Genomic DNA, 25,918 nt, shown 5'->3' on the forward strand with positions numbered 1-25,918 from the left:
AAAAGCTATGTTTCAAAAGTGCTTTGTAGTGACCACAGAAACTCAACTGACTCTAAAAGAGTTTTGGAAGGATCACCTTAATATCCTCAATTGTATAAACCTGATAGGTATGGCTTGGGAGGGAGTGACTAAGAGGACCTTGAACTCTGCTTGGAAAAAACTGTGGCCAGAATGTGTAGACAAAAGGGATTTTGAAGGATTTGAGGCTAACCCTGAGAATCCTATGCCAGCTGAGGAATCTATTGTGGCATTGGGGAAGTCCTTGGGGTTGGAGGTTAGTGGGGAGGATGTGGAAGAGTTGGAGGAGGACAGTGAAGAACTAACCACTGATGAGCTGCTAGATCATCTTCAACAGCAAGAGGCCACACCTGCGGAAACTGCTTCGGAGGAGGGGATAGAGAAATTGAAGAAATTGCCTACTTCACAGATTAAGGAAATGTGTGGAATGTGGCTTAAAGTGCAAACCTTTTTTGATGACAATCTCCCTAACACAGCTATTGCAAGCCGTGCTGGTGACTATTACACTGACAATGTTGTGAAACACTTTAGGAAAGTCATAAAGGAACGGGAGGTACAGGCCTCTATGGACAGATATGTTGTGCGACAGAAGTCCAGTGACTCTGAAGCTGGTTCTAGTGGCATTAAAAGAAGTGAAGTAACCCTGGAAAAGGACTTGCTACCTCAAGTCCTAATGGAAGGGGAGTCCCCTTCTAAACACTAACACCTCTCCCCTCTTCCCATCCCATCAACCATCACCAGATCTTCATTAAAGGTAAGTGTCAATTATTCTATTGTTATTGTTGTTATTGTAATTATTCTATTGCATTAAACTTAATATTTCATGTAGTAAAAATTTTTTTCATACTTTTGGGTGTCTTGCACGGATAAATTTGATTTCCATTATTTCTTATGAGGAAAATTGGTTCGCTTTTCTATATTTTCGGTATTCGATGAGCTCTCAGGAACGGATTAATATCGAATACCGGGGGTCCGCTGTACGTATAGCCTTTCCAACTTGGACATACGCACTCCACTTTTGTATTTTTCAATGATCTCTTTCTTCATTTCCATCGTAATTCTCACTCTAAATGTTATCTAGCATTTATATGCATTTATAAGTAGAAAAAATGGCGTTCTGCTTTCGGGCTGTTGCCTGGAACTTAACCTGTCATATAAGTGGGGCCCTACTGTATATATGTGCCCCTTTTATGGTGCTTATCATTTGTTTTTTCTCATGTGTAAAGCTAAAAAACTAAATATAGGTAGGTTAAATCCACATCTTTATTAAAATACTTTTTTTTTTATCATTACTAGCTGTTCAATGACAAAGGCTGTGAAAAGTTGAACATTCCACAGCCGCCCTCTCAGTGCCCAGAGCCTGGGAAAATCCATCCTGGTATGAAGAGTTCTGAGGCTCACAAGACATATCGACAATGTTTGGAGTACGATAAGAAAAAGAATGAAATGTACTCACTCTGGTGTGATGCATTATACAAACTTTCTCTTGCAAATCATGTAGGTATTCTGTTTCAGTTGCTGTTATTACTGTAAACACATTTTGATCAATTGACTACATATGGTGGGAAAAAGAGCATGCATGTTACAACCTGTTTCCAAATTAAATAAACCAGTATTTCCTTAAGTGACACTTTGTGCATTTCTGTACTCTTGAGATGTGCTGGAAATTTTAATATTTGTTATTCTTGATTAGGTTAGGTTAGTATACAATAACCTAGATTTGTGTATAGTTACTTAATTAACAGTAGTGTAAGTAAATAAAATAGGTGCCTTATTTCTGGCAGTGCTAAGAGCATTATTCTAAGTGTGCATTTTCTTATGAACAATAAGAAATTTGGAGTATGGGCTGCATGATCACGAATAAAAAAGTAGGAAAAAATTATGGAAAAATTCAAAACTGCTTAATGAAAGTAATGCAGTAAAATGGAATACAGTTGTCTTCAAAATTCAATCATTGTTAGCAGTCAGAAGTAGAATTGTGTAAATACTTGCATTGAGGAATATCATAGTATTTTGTGTTGTCTGCCTTAGCACATGAAGCATTATTGTGCATCTGTTTTGTCATTGATGTGACACTAATCACTACTAGTTTTATCTTGACTTTCACTATTTACATTTTAATGTTTGACTTAACCCTTTCAGGGTCCAAGGCCAAAATCTGAAGTGGTGCTCCAGTGTTCAAGAATTTAAAAAAAAATTTTTTTTATTTTTTCTTATGAATGGTAGAGAATCTTTTTGTGAAGGTAATAAAACAAAAAGTACGAAATTTGATGGACAATTGACGAAAATATGCTCTTGCGAATTTTGATGTGTCAGTGATATTTACAAATCAGTGATTTTGCCAACTTTGACTCCCATTTTAGGCCAATTACATTATTCCAGTCGACCAAATTCTTAGCTGTTTCACTAGTATTACTTCTATTCTATCGATTGAGCACAAGAAATTGCCAAGTCAACTATTTCAACTACAAAATAAAGTGATCGGAAATTGGTAATTTGGCCAGTTTAACACAAAGTTCAAAATATTCCAATTTCAAAATAAGGTCCAGAATAAACAATGTAGGTATTCCTGGCACTAAACTAACATTTCTTCTGTTCATTAGATACGTTTTCAGGCTTTACAAATAAATTCCATTTTAATTTTCTATTCACATAATGAATTTTTATTCACACCAAAAAATAGAAGATTTACTGTTATGCAATATTGTAATAATTGTATAAATATCATCACCACATTTGTGAATGTATATTAGGCCCACCGGCTGGTGTGTATTAGACGTGTGAGGTCGTTTGTTTACTCTTGAACATCGGCAAAATTTTAACATTTCCGCTACTTTGAGCTCAGTTTCAAGCCATTTCCAGTGCTAAAACCAATCAAAATCATCTCTATTTCTGTAATATGTTTTCCATTCTATCAAATGAGACCAAGAAATCGCAAATACAACTACGAAAAAACTCTGCAAAGTCGCTGTTTTAATCGCAAATCACAGTCTCAGTTTTTTTCTCTCATTATACACAGCGTGCTGCAGGATTTGTTTTATGTGGTGCACACATACCACATAGATGTATTCTCTCATATCTAGGCCCAAATTTACCACTCACAGTTTATCAGAGTAAGCTGAGCTCATGGCCTAGATCTACGGTTTTGACCCTGAACGTAAAGCCGTAGATCTACTGGACGGACCCTGAAAGGGTTAAACTGTGTATGGATGGAAGTCATGATAACACTGTTATGGGCAGTTAGGTTAGGTAAGGTTCATCAGGAAAGAGAACAAATGTCTCCTGATGCGAGTCGTAGATGATGACACACCATTGGAGCTTTTGGCCATCTGACTGAGGCATTCTGCTGGCTTTCTGGTGAACCCCTTTAAAAATTATTGTCATAGTTATAACCATTTAGTATGGGGAGTGTTTTTCTTTTAATAAAAATTTTTACAGGATTGTGGACCATCAAAAACTGAATGCAGCTATGAAAAGAAAACTGAAAAATATTGCGTACTTGTACAAGTTGGCCATCACTAATTCAGTAATCAGTAATCTGGTTCCATCAGTAATCTGGCACTAATTTTGGCTAGCATTCCTTCAAATTTCCATGGTCGCCACACCAACCTGCCACTACTTTTTGGTGGTGCTACTTGTTGCATAAATCATTCCAATTTCCTTTTCTCCATTTATTATTATAACCTGTTCACTTTTAGCCCTAGCCATAGTTCCAATGAATAAAAGAAATGCTTCTCGTTGTGTAAAGCACATGCACCATACATTGTCCATAAAAGATAAGGTGGCTTTGAAGCCACTGTCAGTCGCCATGAGCTCAGCTCACTCAGATAAGCTGTGACTGGTAAATTTGGGTCTATATATCAGAGAATAGCTTTGTGTGGTAAGTGTGCTCTATATAAAAAAAATCCAGCACGTAGTGCATAATGAGAAAAAAACTGCAACCATGTTTATGGTGTAAACCTGATTTTGCAGTGTATTATTGTATGGTTGTATTCTCATTTTTTTGGTCTTATTTGATAGAATGGAAGATGTATTACAGAAATAGATATAATTTTGATTGGTTTCATGCTGGAAAGTGCCTTGAAATTGACCTCAAAGTAGCAGAAATGTTTAATTTTTGCTGATGTTCAAGAGTAAACAAACGTCACCGTTCAATATGTTCAACTGGCCAGTCTGACATGCAGTCATGAATGGGTGGACATTGTTTATACAATTATTAAAAAAATTGCAGTAGTCTGCTTAAGAGTAATTCTTCTATTTTCTTGTGTCAATAAAAATTCAAAATGGAAAGCAAGCATAATATAAGAGGGTTCTGGTGATGTGACTAATGAACAGAGAAAATGTTATTTTAGTGCTAGTAATGTCTGCATTTTTATTCTGGATCCTATTTTGAAATTGGCATCTTTTGAAATTTGTGTGAAATTGGCCACATTACTGATTTCTGACCACTTTATTAGGTAGTTTAAATAGGTGAATGGGCTGTTGCATGTGCTCAATTGACAGAATAGAAGGAATACTAGTGAAATAGCTATGAGCTTTGGTAGACTGGAACAATGGAGAGGGCCAAAAATAGGGCATAAAGTGGGTGAAATCACCAATGCATAAATATCACCATTGGGTTAAGTGTATTCTAACCTAACCACTCTGTAATCTGTGATGTAATTAGTGATGGCCATCCTGTACTTATGTTTTTTATACTGTATTTTATCAGTGAGGTCGAGTCAGAAATGTAAAAGTAAGACTTGACAATTTCCTCCACGAGTTAAGTGAAGTATCAAGCTGAGGGGCAGCATAACATTGCATGTCTGTGACAAATTAGAGTAATGTCTTCTGATTTTGTAATCATGAGAATGCAGTTCTGTTGCTAGTGTTTTTTTTATAAATATTCACACTAAATAATGCAAATGATATTCACTCCTAACAGCTTCGTGATCGTGTTTTTTGGTTCCCTCACAACATGGACTTCCGAGGTCGTGTGTACCCCTGCCCTCCATATCTCAACCATTTGAGTTCAGATGTATTCCGTTCAATCCTACAGTTTGCCAGAGGAGAGAAGCTTGGACCTAATGGCTTAAAATGGCTAAAGGTAAGAGCATTCCATCCAGTACTGAGACAGGTGAATGTTATGTAGCAGTAGAGACCGTTTTGCAGAAGATTTATATGCAGTTATGCCTCGCTTCCTAACAGACTGACAGTTTAGTAATTTAATAAACATTTTCTATTTTTTTTTTTTTTTTTTTTTTTATTGCTAGCGTCCAAGGTAAGATGATAAAATTATCACCATTACTTACTGCTTAACTTTCTCTCAAAATTAATATGGTGCAGTATCTCCATCTGGCTTAAAAAATGAAGGCATAATACTTTTCATCCTTGAAACTTTAAGCATGGCTAGTTTTCCTGAATGTCTTCTTAAGTACAGTACTATGTTTACACTATAAAAGTACACACGATCACAAAGATCACTAGTAGCCACTCGGTTGAGGACCATGTTGTTTAGAACATGGGACAGACTGGATGAAGGGAAAAAAAAAAAAGTTATTTATGGGCAGTACTGTACGTGAATTTTATCAGAAGACCAGTGACTCAGGTTATTCTGGGGCATTCTAATGACCAAAAACTATTTGTGCTTTTTTGTTAAAAAAGAAATCAGGAGGAAATGCATGTTACTTGTGTGACCCTGGAAATTGAATGCAAGTTGGAATTATTGTGGTTCAGCATGCAGAATGATGACAGTGTGCCCAAGTGAATATTGTAGTCTGTCCTGCCTGCCCTCACTAGGATACCATTCACAGCATAGGAATTCCAGGTTTCATCTTAGTCCTCACTAAGAACAATGATTTTGCCTTCTCTGGAGTCACTAGCAGCCCTGGCCCCCTTCATATTTTCCCTGGATCACTAGAACTCTGCCAGATGGATCCCTGTGTACATATGTGACGTCTGGAAAAAATTCATGGAGAATGGACACCGGGTCATCTCAAAAACTTGAGTTAGTTTTCAAGAATACCAACAGACCAGGCCCTTGAGCAAAATGATGGTATGCTCAAGAGTTCAGGAGATCCTGTGGGACTCCCAAGTTACATCTGCCTTCAAAAAATGAATGATGACTGGTCTTGAGCAAGCTCTGCTTCTGAACGAGTTTGAGAGTGCAGTGTTGTGGATGTTTTTGTGGTCAGTACAGTCTGCACAGTAGAAACTGCATGTCATTGCTGGTAGATTGCACTTTCTTTGTTCATGAGACAATAAAAGAAAGCTCTGTGTAACTGTTCAGTTCTCCAGCACCCAAAATTCAGACCAAACATGCTTAGCTGGTTACAAGACAGATGGGGACATCTCCAAATTGTATATTGTGATACAGCACACACAGGCTGACAGGCACATTTTTTAAGCATGAAAATCACCCACATCCTCCTTCCGTATCTAACAGGAAAAAAAATACTGTTGGTAAAGAGGCTGGAGATGCATACCCATACCCATACTATGCCACCAGATCCTCCAACTTCATTTAGCATAAAGATCCTGCAGAGTGTGGTTGTTCTGCTACTTTTGCTAAGCATTTGTAACCACCTTAACCCTTTCACTTTCTCTTGTGTAGATCTGCATTATTGATTCCAGTGTCACTCAATATGGTGGGCAGCAAACCACTAGCAGGAACATCCTGGTTGACCAGGAGAGCACTAGACAAGCCTGGTCCATGGCCAGGCTCTGGGAGTAGAAAAACTCAGAATACATCAAAGGAGGTTTTCCAAGTGTCATGAAGCAACTGGAGAGCATTACCAGAGTAGGCATGGTATGTGATATACTACTAGCAGTATTAAGACATCAAACAAGAGAGAAGAGGGGCAGAAGTAAGCTGACCACATCAAGTCAAACAATTAGGAACCCTTCAGATTCCTTTCCAGCAAAATGGCAAGCATGGATTTCCTACCTAACAGAAGGTGTCATCACCTGGCTAGACAGTGACTTCCTGAGAAGGGGGACAGAGCATGCCTCAATGTAGTCTCAGTGATTCATCTGGAAGATGGATTAATGTGTGGCTTGTCAGCTTGCCCAATTCAGACAGTGAATACCATTGTTGTGCTCATGGTTGAAAAGCTCTATCTTCTGCTGATGTGTGTCTAGTTGTAATCATACAGATGGCTTTGGTACTGGTAACAATTTCACATATCTGCACATAATCAGCATGGGAAGTGTGCAAGTTCTACCCTCAAGTCACATTGTCATCAGTCCTCATTGTTAGTTAAACATGGTCAGTATCATCTTCAAACTCCTTGAACACTACACAGTTGTCCTTAGTGACAAGACCAGCAACCAGGACACTGGAAAGAAACAGATGCCCTAAGAAAAAATCAACAAAAAATATCCTACCTATGCAGAATGCATTGTTTGAGTACTTGCAGTGAGCTGGGCACCAAGCTGGGATCTGGACCACTGATGTAACCCTACAAGAAGCTTCATTTCCTGAGGGCCGAGGCTGGACTCAGGACAAGGCCAGCACAACTTGTCTCATGTGAACCTGGCTCCCTATGGATTAGAAACATGCAGTGAGCTAGGTAAATATGGTTGCAATGCCATGAAAGGCTGTGGTGGGAGATGCACGTACAAGAAAGCCTGGTTGAAGTACACAAAACTTCACAGCTATAAATGTCTCAAATAAACACATCAGCAAAGATCTACACAAACACACACGTCCTAAAAACAGTTTTCATTATTATGACACATGCAATCATGTAAATTTTGGCATGATGACTGTCTTATGTAACTGCTCTGCCTATCATGCTACATGTGTAATACATATGGTACTCGTGTAGTATCTTGAAAATTCCTGGAGATATGCAGGTGTAGTAGTATATACAAAATATGAGATGGATGTACAACATGACACTTATCTGTCTCAGACTTTCTGACTTCTGCAACATTAACTGGCAAACACCATACTTCAGTCTTGTATATAAGTGCCTGTCCATAGACTTCCTTCCAAACATTTCTTAATAACCTACAGCTTTTTTTCTTTCATTCTGTAAGTACTTCATCTTTTATAGGTCTACTTGCTGATACTTGCATTCATAAGTACCAAAACACATTCACTTCCATTCTTCTTTCTTCTACTTTGATCCCTTCTCCTTCATTTCCTATACTTTCACTCACTATTATCATTTTATTCTACATTTATTTTCAACTTTTTTTTATTTTACACAGGCGAAGCTGCTGCTCTGACCTCTTCCACATTTTTTTTTACTTTTCCAAAAGTACTCTTCAAAATCATATTAAATCAAAATATTTATTTCCTTGTGAAGCTTACAATATATTTACCTGGAGTTTACCTGGAGAGGGTTTCGGGGGTCAATGCCCCCGCAGCCCAGTCTGAGACCAGGCCTCATGGTGGATCAGGGTCCGATCAACCAGACTGTTATTGAACATAAGAACATAAGAAAGGAGGAACACTGCAGGAGGCCTGCTGGCTCATACTAGGCAGGTCCTTTACAATTCATCCCACTAACAAAACATTTGACCAACCCAATTTTCAATGCTACCCAAGAAATAAGCTCTGATGTGCAAGTCCCTCTCAAATCCAACCCCTCCCACTCATATATTTATCCAACCTAAATTTGAAACTACCCAAAGTCCTAGCCTCAATAACCCAACTAGGTAGACTGTTCCACTCATCAACTACCCTATTTCCAAACCAATACTTTCCTATGTCCTTTCTAAATCTAAACTTATCTAATTTAAATCCATTACTGCGGGTTCTCTCTTGGAGAGACATCCTCAAGACCTTATTAATATCTCCTTTATTAATACCAATCGTCCACTTATACACTTCGATCAGGTCTCCCCTCATTCTTCGTCTAACAAGTGAATGTAACTTAAGAGTCTTCAATCTTTCTTCATAAGGAAGATTTCTAATGCTATGTATTAGTTTAGTCATCCTATGCTGAATGTTTTCTAACGAATTTATGTCCATTTTGTAATACGGAGACCAGAACTGAGCTGCATAATCTAGGTGAGGCCTTACTAATGATGTATAAAGCTGCAGTATGACCTCTGGACTTCTGTTGCTTACACTTCTTGATATAAATCCCAGTAATCTATTTGCCTTATTACGTACGCTTAGGCATTGCTGTCTTGGTTTAAGGTTGCTGCTCACCATAACCCCCAAGTCCTTTTTGCAATCTGTATGGCTAAGTTCTACATCATTTAACTTATAAGTACTAGGGTTATGGGCACTCCCAAGCTTCAGAACCTTGCATTTATCTACATTGAACTGCATCTGCCACTTTTCTGACCAAGAATAGAGTTTGTTTAAATCCTCCTGAAGTTCCATAACATCTACGTTTGAATCAATTATCCTACCTATCTTTGTGTCATCGGCGAATTTGCTCATATCACTAGTAATTCCCTCATCAAGATCATTGATATATATTATAAACAACAACGGGCCCAAGACTGATCCCGGTGGAACCCCACTTGTTACAGATCCCCACTCGGATTTAACCCCATTTATGGACACTCTCTGCTTCCTGGCTGCACGCAAGCTGACGTACGAACCACAGCCCGGTTGGTCAGGTACTGACTTTAGGTGCCTGCCCAGTGCCATCTTGAAGACAGTCAGGGGTCTATTGGTAATCCCTCTTATGTATGATGGGAGGCAGTTGAACAGTCTTGGGCCCCTGACACTTATTGTGTTCTCTCTCAGTGTACTCGTGGCACCCCTGCTTTTCATCGGGGGAATGTTGCATCTCCTGCTGAGTCTTTTGCTTTCATATGGAGTGACATTCGTGTGCAAGTTTGGTACCAATCCCTCCAGGACCTTCCAAGTGTATATTATCATGTATCTTTCCCGCCCTGTGTTCCAGGGAATACAGATCAAGGACCTTCAACCGTTCCCAGTAGTTTAGGTGCTTATCGTACTTATGTGTGCCGTGAAAGTTCTCTGTACACTCTCCAGGTCTGCAATGTCGCCAGCCTTGAAGGGGGCCGTTAGTGTACAGCAGTATTCCAGCCTAGAGAGCACAAGCGATTTGAAGAGAATCATCATGGGCCTGGCACCCCTAGCTTTAAAGGTTCTCATTATCCATCCTATCATTTTCCTAGCAGATGAGGTAGATACATTGTTGTGGTCTTTGAAGGCTTGATCCTCTGACATTATCACTCCCATGTCCTTCACATTACAGTGGACCCCCGGTTTACGTTATTTTTTCATTCCAGAAGTATGTTCAGGTGCCAGTACTGACCGAATTTGTTCCCATAAGGAATATTGTGAGGTAGATTAGTCCATTTCAGACCCCCAAACATACACGTACAAACGCACTTACATAAATACACTTACATAATTGGTTGCATTGGGAGGTGATCGTTAAGCGGGGGTCCACTGTACTTTTCCACTCTATTGTATGGTTAGAATTTGTCGTATACCCTGATACATTTTTTTTTGTGGTTTACATGTTTTTTTTTTTTCTTTGTCTTCGACAAGTTGGCCGTCTCCCATTGAGGCAGGGAGACCGAAAGAAAATCCCCAAAAAGAAAATACTTTCATCATCATTTAACACTTTCACCTCACTTATACATAATCATTGTTTTTGCAGAGGCACCCAGATACAACAGCAATATCCCAAACCCCTCCTTTAAAGTGCAGGCATTGTACTTCCCATTTCCAGTACTAAAGTCCAGCTACATAAAAATAAACGGTTTCCCTTAATCCCTCCCCTAAATATTACCCTGCTCACACTCCAACAGCTCATCAGGTCCCAAAAACAATTTGTCTCCATTCACTCCTATCTAACACGCTCACGCATGCTTGCCCTTCGTCCACAAAACCTCCTTTATCCCCTCCCTCCAACCTTTTCAAGGACGACCCCTACCTCGTCTTCCTTCCCCTACAGATTTATACACTCTCCAAGTCATTCTACTTTGATCCATTCTCTCTAAATGGCCAAACCATCTCAATAACCCCTCTTCAGCCCTCTGACTAATGCTTTTAGTAACTCCACACCTTCACCTAATTTCCACACATCGAATTTTATGCATAATATTTACACCACACATTGCTCTTAGACAGGACATCTCTACTGTCTCCAACCGTCTCCTCACTGCAGCATTTACAACCCAAGCTTCACACCCATATAAGAGAGTTGGTACCACTATACTTTCATACATTCCCTTCTTTGCCTCCATAGATAATGTTTTTTTGTCTCCACATATACCTCAATGCACCACTCACCTTTATTCCTTCATCAATTCTATGGTTCACCTCATCCTTCATAAACCCATCCGCTGAGACGTCAGCTCCCAAATATCTGAAAATATTCACTTCTTCCATACTCCCTCTCTCCAATGTGATATACAATTTTTCTTTATCTAAATCATTTGATACCCTCATCACCTTACTTTTATCTGTTTGCTTTCAACTTTCTACCTTTACACACCCTCCCAACCTTGTCCACTAACGTTTGCAACTTTTCTTTAGTATCTCCCATAAACACAATATCATCAGCAAAAAGCAACTGTGTCAACTCCCATTTTGTATTTGATTCCCCATAATTTAATGCCACCCTTCTCCCGAACACCCTAGCATTTACTTCTTCTACAACCCCATCTGTAAATATATTAACCCTTTCAGGGTTTCCGATGTACTAGTACGGCTTACTCACCAGGGTTATTGACGTACTAGTGCGCCTAAATTCTGGCGCCTTCAAATCTAGCGAGAGAAAGCTGGTAGGCCTACATATGAAAAAAATGGGTCGGTGTGGTCAGTGTGCACAGTATATAAAAAAATCCTGCAGCACACAGTGCGTAATGAGAAAAAAAACTTTGACCGTGTTTTTGGTTTAAAACAGCGACTTTGCACTGTATTTACATATAGTTGTATTCTATTTTTCCTGGTCTCATTTTATAGAATGGAAGACATATTACAGAAATTGAGATGATTTTGATTGGTTTTACAATGAAAAGTACCTTGAAATGGAGCTCAAAGTAGCAGAAATGTCCAATTTTTGCCAAAGTTCAAAAGTAAACAAATCATGCCACGCGTCCAATACACGTCAACTAGTGAGTCTAATATTCTTTCACAAGTGTGCTGATATTATTTATACCTTTTCTACACTAATGCAGTAGTCTGCATAACAGTAAATCTTCAATGTTTTGTGAGAATAAAAATTCAAAGTGGAAAGCAAAAGAATGTAAGAGGGGCCTGGGGACATGACTAATGAACAGAAGAAATATTATTTTACTGCCAGGAATGTCTGTCTTGTTTATTCTGGACCCAATTTAGTAATTGGCATCTTTTGAAATTTGTGTGAAACTGGCAAAATTGCTAATTTCTGACCACTTCGTTGCATAGTTGAAATTGGTAAATGGGTGGTTTCGTGTATTCATTCGATAGAAGAAATAGAGTTCTAGCGAAATAGTTATGATTTTTGTCGACTAGTATACTGGAATTGGCCGAAAATAGGGCTCAAAGTCAGCGAAATCGCCGATGCGTAAACATCGTCGAGACAGCTGACTTCGCGAGAGCATATTTCCATAAGTTTTCCATCAAATTTCATACTTTTGGTGTCATTATGATTGGGAAAAGATTCTCTATCTTTTCATAAGAAAAAGTAATTTTTGTTTTTTCCGAAAAATTTTTGACCCTGAAAACAAGTTTAGGAAAGGGCCTCTTGACCCTTTAAGGGTTAAACAACCATGGAGACTTTACACATCCCTGTTTAATACCTACTTTCAACGGTAAGTAGTCTCCCTCTCTTCTACACACCCTAACCTAAGCCACACTATCCTCATAAAAACTCTTTACAGCATTTAGTAGCTTACTACAGTGGAACCTCAAATTTCAAACTTATTATTTATCAGACTCTTCGAAAATCGACCGCTTTTTTCAAACCAACTTTGCCCCTATTATGGAGCTCGCCCCTATTTTCGAATCGCTGGGTACCAGACCTGTTCACCAGCCCGCTCTGTCCACGTCCCGTCACAGGCACCGTGAGCCAGTCTGGCTTTGTTGATGCTTCAGTGAACACTAACCTGCGGTCTCATTCAAACATTTTATGATTAATTCATTGTGGTTAGTGCTTGTGGGACTGTGATATAAGCTACCAATGGGCCCAGAGAAACTTGCTAGTGGTACCCCTGTGGTAAAGAAGTGAGAAACACCATAAATGTGAAGAAGGAAATAATACAGAAGTATGAGAGTGGTGTGAGACTTGTTGAGCTTGCCAGGATGTATGGGAAAAAACAAGTCGACCATTGCTTCTATCCTGGCAAAGAAAGAACAAATCAAGGAAGCTGATGTTGCAAAAGGTATTAATATGCTAACCAAAAAAAGACCACAGACAATCGATCAGGTTGAGAAGTTGTTGCTGGTGTGTATCAAGGATAGAGAGATGGCAGGTGATAGTGTTTCAGAGACGATTATTTGTGAAAAGGAAAGGCAAGGAAGTTGCATGCTGATCTGGTACAGAAAACTTCTGGAACCAGTGCTGATAGTGAATTTAAAGCCAGCAGAGGCTGGTTTGACAGATTTAAGAAGCATAGTGGCATACACAATGTTGTAAGGTATGGTGAGGCAGCCAGTTCAGACAAACGGGCAGCTGAGAAATTTGTACAGGAGTTTAAGGTTTATGTAGACACTGGAAAACTCAAACCCCAACAAGTGTTCAGTTTTGATGAAACAGGCCTGTTTAGGAAGAAAATGCCAAAGAGGACCTACATTACTCAGGAGGAAAAGGCACTCCCAGGACACAAGCCTATGAAAGACAGGCTAACTTTTTTTTCTGTGTTAACGCTAGTGGTGATTTTAAAGTGAAGCCTTTACTTGTGTATCATTCAGAAAATCCCAGTGTTTAAGAGAAGCAATATCATACAGAACAAGTTATGTGTCTTGTGGAAAGCAAATGATAAGGCATGGGTCACAAGGCAAATTTTCAAAGAGTGGGTCCATGAAGTGTTTCGCCCCAGTGTGAGAAAATACCTCCTAGACAATAATTTGCCACTCAAGTGCCTCCTGTTCATGGACAGTGCTCCTGCTCATCCTCCAAACTTAGTAGATCTCTTGTCTAAGGACTTCAGTTTTATAACATTGAAGTTCTTCCCTCCTAACACCACTCCTCTCATCCAGCCCATGGACCAGCAGGTCATTTCTAACTTCAAAAAACTCTACACAATAGCAGTGTTTGAAAAGTGCTTTGAAGTGACCACAGACACTAAGTTGACTCTAAGAGAGTTCTGGAGGAATCACTTCAACATCCACAGCTCCATAAACCTTATAGGTAAGGCTTGGGAGGGAGTGACTTCCAGGACTTTGAACTCTGCTTGGAGACAATTGTTGCCAGATTGTGTCCGAAAGAGGGATTTTGAAAGGTTTGAGGCTGACCCTGTCCCAGATGGCCCTCTGCCTGTTGTGGACTCTATTGTGGCATTGGGGAACAACCTGGGGTTGGAGGCGAGTGATGAGGATGTGGAAGAGTTGGTGGAGGACCACAGGGAAGAGCTAACCACTGAAGAGCTGCAAGAGCTTCATCTGGAACAGTATCAGACCACAGCTGAGGAACTTGCTTCAGAGGAGGAGGAAGAGGGAGTGGATGAGGTGCCTTCTTCAAAGATTAAGGAGATTTGTGCCAAGTGGAATGATGTCCAAATGTTTGTGCAGAAGTACCACCCTGAGCAAGCTGAAACAAGCCATCTTTGCAACAAGTTCAGTGACAGAACCATGTCCCATTTTAGGGAAATCTTAGAAGCACCAGAAACAGAGGACTGTGGACAGTTATTTTGTGAGACAGGGGTCCAGTGGCTCTCAAGCTGGTCTTAGTGGCATTAAAAGACAGAGAAGGGAAGTAACCCCAGAGAGGGCTTTGATACCTAAAGTCCTTATGGAAGGGGATTCCCCTTCCAAACACTAACCCCAACTCCCTCTCTTCTCCTCCCTATCTTCCAGATGCCATCACCAATCTTCAATAAAGGTAAGTAAAAATATTATTTTATATGTTTATTTAAATTTATTAATAATTGTACACTATATTTGTTGTGTGTATGTAAAACTATAATGTAATACTATCTATAAAATATATTTTTTGTGAATATTTTCGGGTTTCTGGAACGGATTAATTTTTTTTTTTTTTAACAAGTCGGCCGTCTCCTACCGAGGCAGGGCGACCCAAAAAGAAAATACTTTCATCACTCAACACTTTCACCTCACTCACACATAATCACTGTTTTTGCAGAGGTGCCCAGAATACAACAGTTTAGAAGTATATACGTACGTATAAAGATGCACAACATATCCCTCCAAACTGCCAATATCCCAAACACCTCCTTTAAAGTGCAGGCATTTTACTTCCCATTTCCAGGACTCAAGTCTGGCTATATAAAATAACCGGTTTCCCTGAATCCCTTCACTAAATATTACCCTGCTCACACTCCAACAGCTCGTCATTTCCCAAATACAGTGGACCCCCGGTATTCGATGGCATCAGTATTCGATAAATCCGGTATTCGATACATTATATCGCAAAAAATTTTCCTCGGTATTCAATACGATTCGTACGAGACGTGTCCACGTGTGGCCTGAACTGCCCCTTGTGTGCCAGTGTTTACAAGCCAGCCAGTGTGTGCGCATCTAAGAATACATTCGGTACATTCCATATTATCCATATTATCACTGTGTTTACCTGGAGTTTACCTGGAGAGAGTTCCGGGGGTCAACGCCCCCGCGGCCCGGTCTGAGACCAGGCCTCCTGGTGGATCAGAGCCTGATCAACCAGGCTGTTGCTGCTGGCTGCACGCAAACCAACATACGAGCCACAGCCCGGCTGATCCGGAACTGACTTTAGGTGCTTGTCCAGTGCCAGCTTGAAGACTGCCAGGGGTCTGTTGGTAATCCCCCTTATGTGTGCTGGGAGGCAGTTGAACAGTCTCGGGCCCCTGACACTTATTGTATGGTCTCTTAACGTGCTAGTGACACCCCTGCTTTTCATTGGGGGGATGGTGCATCGTCTGCCAAGTCTTTTGCTTTCGTAGTGGGTGATTTTCGTGTGCAAGTTCGGTACTAGTCCCTCTAGGATTTTCCAGGTGTATATAATCATGTATCTCTCCCTCCTGCGTTCCAGGGAATACAGGTTTAGGAACCTCAAGCGCTCCCAATAATTGAGGTGTTTTATCTCCGTTATGCGCGCCGTGAAAGTTCTCTGTACATTTTCTAGGTCGGCAATTTCACCTGCCTTGAAAGGTGCTGTTAGTGTGCAGCAATATTCCAGCCTAGATAGAACAAGTGACCTGAAGAGTGTCATCATGGGCTTGGCCTCCCTAGTTTTGAAGGTTCTCATTATCCATCCTGTCATTTTTCTAGCAGATGCAGATGCAGATGCTTGTTTCTGCAAAATAAGTCACCATGGGCCCCAAGAACGCTTCTAGTGCCAACCCTTCAAGAAAATAGTCGCTAATGACTTACGAAATGAAGAAAGAGATAATTGCAAAGTACGAAAGTGGAGTGCGTGTGTCGGAGCTGGTTAGGTTGTATAATAAACCCCAATCAACCATCTCTACTATAGTGACCAGGAAAACGGCAATAAAGGAAGCTGTTCTTGCAAAAGGTGCAACTGTGATTACGAAACAGCGACCGCAAGTGTTAGAAAATGCTGAGAGATTGTTATTGGTGTGGATAAATGAAAAACAGATAGCAGGAGATAGCATCTCTCAAGCGATCATTTGTAAAAAGGCTAGGCAGTTGCATGACGATTTGGTAAAGAAATTGCCTGCAAATAGTGGTGATGTGAGTGAATTTAAGGCCAGCAAAGGTTGGTTTGAAAGATTTAAGAATCGTAGTGGCATACATAGTGTGATTAGGCATGGTGAGGCTGCTAGTTCGGACAAAAAAGCAGCTGAAAAATATGTGAAGGAATTCAAGGATTACATAGACAGTGAAGGACTGAAACCTGAACAAGCGTTTAATTGCGACGAAACAGGCAGCAGGACCTACATTACTCAGGAGGAAAAGGCACTCCCAGGACATAAGCCTATGAAAGACAGGCTTACTCTGTTGATGTGTGCCAATGCTATTGATGATTGCAAAGTGAAGCCTTTATTGGTGTATCACTCTGAAACTCCCAGAGTGTTCAGGAAAAACAATGTCCTCAAGGCTAATTTGTGTGTGCTGTGGAGGGCAAACAGTAAGGCATGGGTCACTAGGAACTTTTTCTATGACTGGTTACACCATGCATTTGCCCCCAATGTGAAAAATTACCTAACTGAAAAGAAATTAGACCTTAAGTACCTCCTGGTATTAGACAATGCCCCTGGTCATCCTACAGACTTGTCAGAGCAACTTTCTGGGGACATGAGCTTCATTAAGGTCAAGTTTTTGCCTCCTAATACCACTCCTCTCCTGCAGCCCATGGACCAGCAGGTCATTTCCAACTTCAAGAAACTGTACACAAAAGCTATGTTTCAAAAGTGCTTTATAGTGACCACAGAAACTCAACTGACTCTAAAAGAGTTTTGGAAGGATCACTTTAACCCTTTGACTGTCGCAACCCCCAATCCTGAGGTGTCTCCTGGTGTCGCAGAATTTAAAAAAAAAAAATTATTTTTTCTTATGAAATGATAGAGAATCTTTTCCCGATTGTAATGACACCAAAAAAACGAAATTTGATGGAAAACTGACGGAATTATGCTCTCGCGAAGTTAGCGACCTCGGCGCTGTTTACAAATCGGCAATTTCGCCCACTTTGAGCCCTATTTTCGGCTAATTCCATTGTTCCAGTCGCCCAAACTCATAGCTATGTCTTTAGAACTTCATTTTTTCTATCGATTGAGTACGAGAAACTGCCCATTTACTGATTTCAACTACCTAATAATGTGGTCAGAAATTTGCAATTTGGCCAATTTCACGAAAACTAAAAAATATGACAATTTCAAAATAAGGTCCAGAATGAACAATGCAGACATTCCAGGCTCTAAAATAACGTTTTCTTTGTTCATCAGTCACGTCTCCAGGCCCCTCTGATATTACTCTTGCTTTCTATTTTGAATTTTTATTCAAACAAAAAATATTAGACTTACTATTATGCAGACTACTGCAATGCTGTAATAATTGTATAAATAACATCAACCCATTCATGACTGCATATTAGAATGGCTAGTTGGACATTTATTGGAAAATGGCATCATTTGTTTACTTTTGAACATTGGCAAAAATCAAACATTTCCCCTACTTTGAGCTCCATTTCTAGGTTCTTTTTATAGTAAAATCAATCAAAAACACCACTATTTCTGTACTATGTTTTCCATTCTATCAAATGAGACCAAGAAAACGAGAATACAACCATAAATACTATACGAAAATAGACCACAAAGTCGGCATTTTAATTAAAAAAAACGGTCGGAGTTTTTTTTTTCTCATTATGCACTGCGTGCTCCAGGATTTTTTTTATATGGTGCACACTGACCACACAGACCCATTCTCTCACATGTGGGCCTACCAGCTTTCTCCTGCTTGATTTGAAGCCGCTAGAATTTATGAGTATATATACGTCAAACACGGCACCTCGTAAAACGTATATATACGGCCGCGACAGTCAAAGGGTTAATATCCTCAATTGTATAAACCTGATAGGTACAGCTTGGGAGGGAGTGACTAAGAGGACCTTGAACTCTGCTTGGAAAAAACTGTGGCCAGAATGTGTAGACAAAAGAGATTTTGAAGGATTTGAGGCTAACCCTGAGAATCCTGTACCAGTTGAGGAATCCATTGTGGCATTGGGGAAGTCCTTGGGGTTGGAGGTTAGTGGGGAGGATGTGGAAGAGTTGGTGGAGGAGGACAGTGAAGAACTAACCACTGATGAGCTGCTAGATCATCTTGAACAGCAAGAGGGCAGACCTGAGGAAACTGCTTCCAAGGAGGGGATAGAGAAATTGAAGAAGTTGCCTACTTCAAAGATTAAGGAAATGTGTGGAATGTGGCTTAAAGTGCAAACCTTTTTTGATGACAATCACCCTAACACAGCTATTGCAAGCCGTGCTGGTGACTATTACACTAACAATGTTGTGAAACACTTTAGGGATGTCATAAAGGAACGGGAGGTACAGGCCTCTATGGACAGATATGTTGTGCGACAGAAAACCAGTGACTCTGAAGCTGGTCCTAGTGGCATTAAAAGAAGAAGGGAAGTAACCCCGGAAGAGGACTTGCTACCTCAAGTCCTAATGGAAGGGGATTCCCCTTCTGAACACTAACACCTCTCCCCTCCTCCCATCCCATCAATCATCACCAGATCTTCATTAAAGGTAAGTGTCAATTATTTTATTGTTATTATTCTATTGCATTAAACTTAATATTTCATGTAGTAAAAGTTTTTTTTTTTCATACTTTTGGTTGTCTTGCACAGATTAATTTGATTTCCATTCTTTCTTATGAGGAAAATTGATTTGGTTTTCAATATTATCGGTATTCGATGAGCTCTCAGGAACGGATTAATATCGAATACCGGGGGTCCACTGTGCTTATCGTCTCCATTCACTCCTATCTTAACACGCTCACGCATGCTTGCTGGAAGTCCAAGCCCCTCGCCCACGAAACCTCCTTTACCCCCTCCCAACAACCCTTTCGAGGATGACCCCTACCCTGCCTTCCTTCCACTACAGATTTATACGCTCTCATGTGATTCTACCTTGATCCATTCTCTCTAAATGACCAAACCACCTCAACAACCCCTCTTCAGCCCTCTGACTAATACTTTTATTAACTCCACACCTTCTCCTAATTTCCACATTCCGAATTTTTTTGCATAATATTTGCACCACACATTGCCCTTAGACAGGACATGTCCACTGCCTCCAACCATCTCCTCGCTGCAGCATTTGCAACCCAAGCTTCACACCCATATAAGAGTGTTGGTACCACTATACTTTCATACATTCCCTTCTTTGCCTCCATAGATAACATTCTTTGTCTCCACATATACCTCAATGCACCACTCACCTTTTTACCCTCATCAGTTCTGTGATTAACCTCATCCTTCATTAATCCATCAGCTGATATGTCAACTCCCAAATATCTGAAAACATTCACTTCTTCCATACTCCTCCCCAATTTAATATTCAATTTTGCTTTATCTAAATCATTTGATACCCTCATCACCTTACTCTTTTCTATGTTCACTTTCAACTTTCTACCTTTACACACACTCCCAAATTCGTCCACTAACCTCTGCAATTTTTCTTTAGAATCACCCATAAGCACAGTACCATCAGCAAAAAGTAACTGTCACTTCCCATTTTGTATTTGATTCCCCATAATTTAATGCCACCCCTCTTCCGAACACCCTAGCATTTATAGTGGAACCTCGCCTAAAGAACGCATTGCATAATGTTAAATCCGCCTAGCGATACATTTTAACGCAAAATTTTTGCCTCGGCTAGCGCTAAAAAACTCGCTCAATGCGGTTCATTCGAGACGCGTCCACGTGCAGCCTGAGCCAGCCTCACTTGTTCCATGGGTGCCAGTGATTTCAAGCCAGCCACCGCTGTCGCTTCCAGGCATACAATCAGAACATTTCATATTATCACAGCCTTTTTAGTGATTGCACCTGCAAAATAAGTCACCATGGGCCCCAAGAAAGCTTCTAGTGCCAACCCTACAGCAAAAAGAGTGAGAATTACTATGGATATGAAGAAAGAGATCATTGCTAAGTATGAAAGTGAAGTGCGTGTCTCCGAGCTGGCCAGGTTGTACACAAAACCCCAATCAACCATCGCTACTATTGTGGCCAAGAAAATGGCAATCAAGGAAGCTGTTCTTGCCAAAGGTGCAAATTTGTTTTCGAAACAGAGATCGCAAGTTATTGAAGTTGTTGAGAGACTGTTATTGGTGTGGATAAACGAAAAACAGATAGCATGAGATAGCATCTCTCAAGCGATCATATGTGAAAAGGCTAGGAAGTTGCATGACGATTTAATTAGAAAAATGCCTGCAACTAGTGGTGATGTGAGTGAATTTAAGGCCAGCATAGGTTGGTTTGAGAGATTTAAGAATCGTAGTGGCATACATAGTGTGATAAGGCATAGTGAGGCTGCCAGTTCGGACCAAAAAGCAGCTGAAAAATATGCGCAGGAATTCGAGGAATACATAGACAGTGAAGAGTTGAAATCTGAACAAGTGATTAATTGTGATGAAACAGGCCTGTTTTGGAAGAAAATGCCAAACAGGACTTACATTACTCAGGAGGAAAAGGCACTCACAGGACATAAGCCTATGAAAGACAGGCTTTCTGCGGAAATGAGCTTCATTAAGGTCAAGTTTTTGCCTCCTAATACCACTCCTCTCCTGCAGCCCATGGACCAGCAGGTCATTTCCAACTTCAAGAAACTACACAAAAGCTCTGTTTGAAAGGTGCTTTGTAGTGACCTCATTAACTCAATTGACTCAGAGAGTTTTGGAGAGATCACTTTAGCATCCTCAGTTGTGTAAACATTATAGGTAAGGCTTGGGAGGAAGTGACTAAGAGGACCTTGAACTCTGCTTGGAAGAAACTGTGGCCAGAATGTGTAGACAAAAGGGATTTTGAAGGGTTTGAGGCTAACCCTGGGAATCCTATGCCAGTTGAGGAATCCATTGTGGCATTGGGGAAGTCCTTGGGGTTGGAGGTTAGTGGGGAGGATGTGGAAGAGTTGGTGGAAGAGGACAATGACGAACTAACCACTGATGAGCTGCAAGACCATCTTCAACAGCAAGAGACCACACCTGAGGAAACTGCTTCGGAGGAGGGGATGCATAAAGTGAAGAAGTTGCCTACTTCAAAGATTACGGAAATGTGTGCAAAGTCGCTTGAGGTGCAAAGCTTTTTTGATGAAAATCACCCTCAGACAGCTATTGCAAGCCATGTTGGCAACCTGTACACTGACAATGATGTGACCCACTTTAGGAAAGTCATAAAGGAACGGGAGGTACAGGCCACTATGGACAGATATGTTGTGCGACTGAGGTCCAGTGACTTTCAAGCTGGTCCTAGTGGCATTAAAAGAAGAAGGGAAGTAAGCCGGAAAAGGACTTGCCACCTCAAGTCCTAATGGAAGGGGATTCCCCTTCTAAACACTAACACCATCAACACTCTCCCCTCCTCCCATCCCATCAATCATCACCAGATCTTCAATAAAGGTAAGTGTCATGTAACTGTGCATGTCTTCTTCAGTTTGTGTATTAAAATTAATATTTCATGTGGTAAAATTTTTTTTTTGTTCATACTTTGGGGTGTCCTGCACGGATTAATTTGATTTCCATTATTTCTTATGGGGAAAATTAATTCGCCTAATGATAATTTCGCCTAACATTGAGCTCTCAGGAACGGATTAATAGTGTTAGGCGAGGGTCCACTGTACTTCTTTTATAACCCCATCTATAAATATATTAAACAACCATGGTGACATTACACATCCCTGTCTAAGATCTACTTTAACTGGGAAGTAGTCTCCCTCTCTTCTACACACCCTAATCTGAGCCTCACTGTCCTCATAAAAACTCTCTACAGCATTTAGTAACTTACCACCTATTCCATATACAGTGGACTCCTGCCTTACGATATTAATCCGTTCCTGAGAGCTCATCGTAAGCTGAAATTATCGTAATATGATTTAATTATTCCTATAAGAAATAATGGAAATCAAATTAATCTGCTCCTGACACCCCAAAGTATGAAAAAAAAAATTTACCACATGAAATATTAATTTTAATACACACAAACTGAAGAAAACATGTACAATTACTACTCTACTAAGAATAGAATACATGACACTTACTTGTATTGAAGATCTGGTGATGATTGATGGGATGGGAGGAGGGGAGAGTGTGGAAGTTGTTATTGTTTAGACTGGGAATCCCCTTCCATTAGGACTTGAGGTAGCAAGTCCTTTTCCAGGGTTACTTCCCATCTTCTTTTAATGCCACTAGGACCAGCTTGAGAGTCACTGGACCTCTTTCACACAACAAATCTGTCCATAGAGCTCTGTGCCTCCCATTCCTTTAAGACTTTCCTAAAATGGGCCATAACATTGTCATTGTACAGGTTGCCAAGATGGCTTACAGTAGCTGTGTCAGGGTGATTTTCATCCATAAAGGTTTGCAGTTCAACCCACTTTGCACACATTTCCTTAATCTCTTTTTTTCAATTCCATACTAATTCTTGCCCTTTTTACCACCGGGATGGTACTAGAAGCTTTTTTGGGGTCCATGGTGACTTTTTTGCAGTTAAAAGCACTAAAATCACTGGGATAATGTGAAATGTACCGAATGTATGCTTAGATGCGACCGCACTAGCTGGCTTGTAAACACTGGCGCTGAGGCCACACGTGGGATGCATCCTGGACGAATCATGCAAGGCGAGTTTTTTTTACCGTGAGGCGAGGCAAAATTTTTGCGTTAAAATGGTTTGTATGGAGAATTTAACGTAAAGTGATGCGTTCACAAGGCGGGGGTCCACTTTATTATTGTTGTTATATTATTATTATTATTATTATTATTATTTTTATTATTATATAAACAATTTGTAATTTTTATTCACACAAAAAATGTAAGATTTACTGTTATTCCTTATTGCAATAATTTGTAAATAATGTCAACCCATTCACGACTGCATATTGGAATTGACAGCCAAGCAATGGACCATTTCTCGTAGGTTGAGCTCTATTTCAAGGCACTTTTCATCATGAAAGCAATATATCTTCCATTCTATCAAATGAGACCAAAAAAACGAGAATACAACCATAAAAACCACTCGAAATTACCGCAAAGGGGTGGCTAATTGCTGAGAAGTGTACTCCATTATTTATGCTTAGATTTCTTTCATTTTTGGTGTACGCTAAGAAGCATCTTTCCATCATACATTGTCCAAGTTTCAATAAGATAGTCCAACAAACAAATGAGATACAATTCCCGAGATCAAGAGCAAGAGTCCCTCACCAGTGTCAAGGAACCTGCCTTGAGGTCTCCTCGCTTGTGGAAATTTTGCTTGCGTATAGAAGCAAAAAATCGATGCATCGACTGCTCGTATTTGGAATAACTCGCACATGGACACGCTCACAAGTAGAGGTTCCACTGTATTGGTATTATTGGATATAGACTATTCTTGATGGTATTGTTATCAGCTTAAAATTGAATATCAGTATTGGTATCGGCATTTTGAAGTTGTTGAAATCCCTGGCCTCAACATGTCCAGTTCTTCTGGATTAGATTACATAGTTATTGTTAAAGACAGTATTTTTATATTATTGGGTAGTGTTATTAACACACACACAAAAAGAGTATCATCAAATGTTTGAAATATTCCTGTTGGGTATTATACCATTAGTGAGAAAACAGTGATTCCAGAGGAAGATTCTTCTTAGGCATCATCACTCTTCAGGTATGATGATAAAACCAGTATGAAGAGCAGCTTGAGTATTGGCTATTTATTGGCAATATCACCAGCAAAATATAGAGGATGATTGGCATAAGCTTCTCTTTCAGTTACATCTGATAAATCTGACTGGCTTTGTCAAGAGAAAAGCTTTGAGTGATCGCTTGAAGTACTGTGACGAAGTAATGGAAGACATATTAGACTCTGCTGATAAGCCTATGACTGGTAAACGATGGTGGGTTAAGAGTGAAGAACCTTGGCAGACACTGGCAGCATGCAAAGAGGTTAGTGTGACTGTTACATTCATGTGATTTTCTTGCTAGCACTAAATACAATATTCAATTTTACAGTATAATGATACATATCGGTGTATGGAAATGTGGAGACAAAGCAGCAGTGTTTGTATTATTGAATGTTATTAGTGCAATCAAAGTAAATTCTCTTGTGACAAATACAATCATGTCTCAACATTCACAGATGTTACATTTCTGGAAACCCAGTAATTACAGAAAAATTTGTGACAGTACAGTAGTATTTGTGAACACTAAAGCAGGATGTGAAGGAGAGTCATCAATGCCAGTAATTTAGTACAAATTTTGTTTCAGAGGCACTGTTGCTTTAAATATTGCTCTAATCTCATTAATATTGATGAGAAATAATGTTAAAAAATTAGAAATTTCGGTGTTGACTATGTAGTAAATACATTTTGAGCAAAATCCTGTTGTTAATTTCCAGAGCAGAGGTTGTATGCTAAGCCAAATGACAATGGTCATTGCATAAACAAATCCACATTTTTTATCTGTTTGTACCAAAAATATGAGCACGTCTCGCATTCACTGTGCATTTTTATTTAATTTTGTTCTTTCCTATTGTAGAACTACACAATTGTTTTAACAGTTAGCAGCAGCCCTCCGATGTGGTGATCCTTCAAACTATGTTTGCCATCTGCCGATTCACCAGGATGGTTCGTGTAATGGTTTGCAGCATTATGCTGCTCTTGGCCGTGATAAGAGTGGAGCTATATCTGTGAACTTGGCACCCAGTGAAGTACCACAGGTATGTTCAAGTTAAATATATTTTTGAATCCTGGAGGTGGGAAGTACAATGCCTCCATTTTAACCCTTAAACTGTCCAAACGTAGATCTATGTCCATGTGCGGGGGGCTCTGAACGTAGATCTGTGTCCATGTGCAGGGGGCTCTGAACGTAGATCTATGTCCATGTGCGGGGGGCTCTGAACGTAGATCTATGTCCATGTGCAGGGGGCTCTGAACGTAGATCTATGTCCATGTGCGGGGGGCTCTGAACGTAGATCTATGTCCATGTGCGGGGGGCTCTGAACATAGATCTATGTCCATGTGCGGGGGGCTCTGAACGTAGATCTATGTCCATGTGCAGGGGGCTCTGAACATAGATCTATGTCCATGTGCGGGGGGCTCTGAACGTAGATCTACTTTTTTTTTTACATGCTTTCAAATGGGGAAAATCAAGGTCAGAGTGCTAAGCATGTGAATATAGATCTACGTT

The 25,918-nt window shown here is 40.1% G+C and overlaps 1 protein-coding gene across 1 annotated transcript in view; it reads left to right on the forward strand.

Moving 5' to 3' along the window:
• The window catches only part of PolrMT (mitochondrial RNA polymerase), a 301,092-nt gene that overhangs the window by 177,402 nt on the left and 97,772 nt on the right, over nt 1–25,918 (forward strand). Inside the window, exons 13-16 of the mRNA XM_070104506.1 lie at nt 1,315–1,515; nt 4,943–5,104; nt 24,503–24,676; nt 25,290–25,448. Of these exons, the coding sequence (XP_069960607.1) occupies nt 1,315–1,515; nt 4,943–5,104; nt 24,503–24,676; nt 25,290–25,448 (696 nt within the window). The remainder of the gene's footprint in view (nt 1–1,314; nt 1,516–4,942; nt 5,105–24,502; nt 24,677–25,289; nt 25,449–25,918) is intronic.

Source organism: Cherax quadricarinatus, chromosome 92 (assembly GCF_038502225.1).
Source record: "Cherax quadricarinatus isolate ZL_2023a chromosome 92, ASM3850222v1, whole genome shotgun sequence".
Taxonomy (NCBI): Eukaryota; Metazoa; Arthropoda; class Malacostraca; order Decapoda; family Parastacidae; genus Cherax; species Cherax quadricarinatus.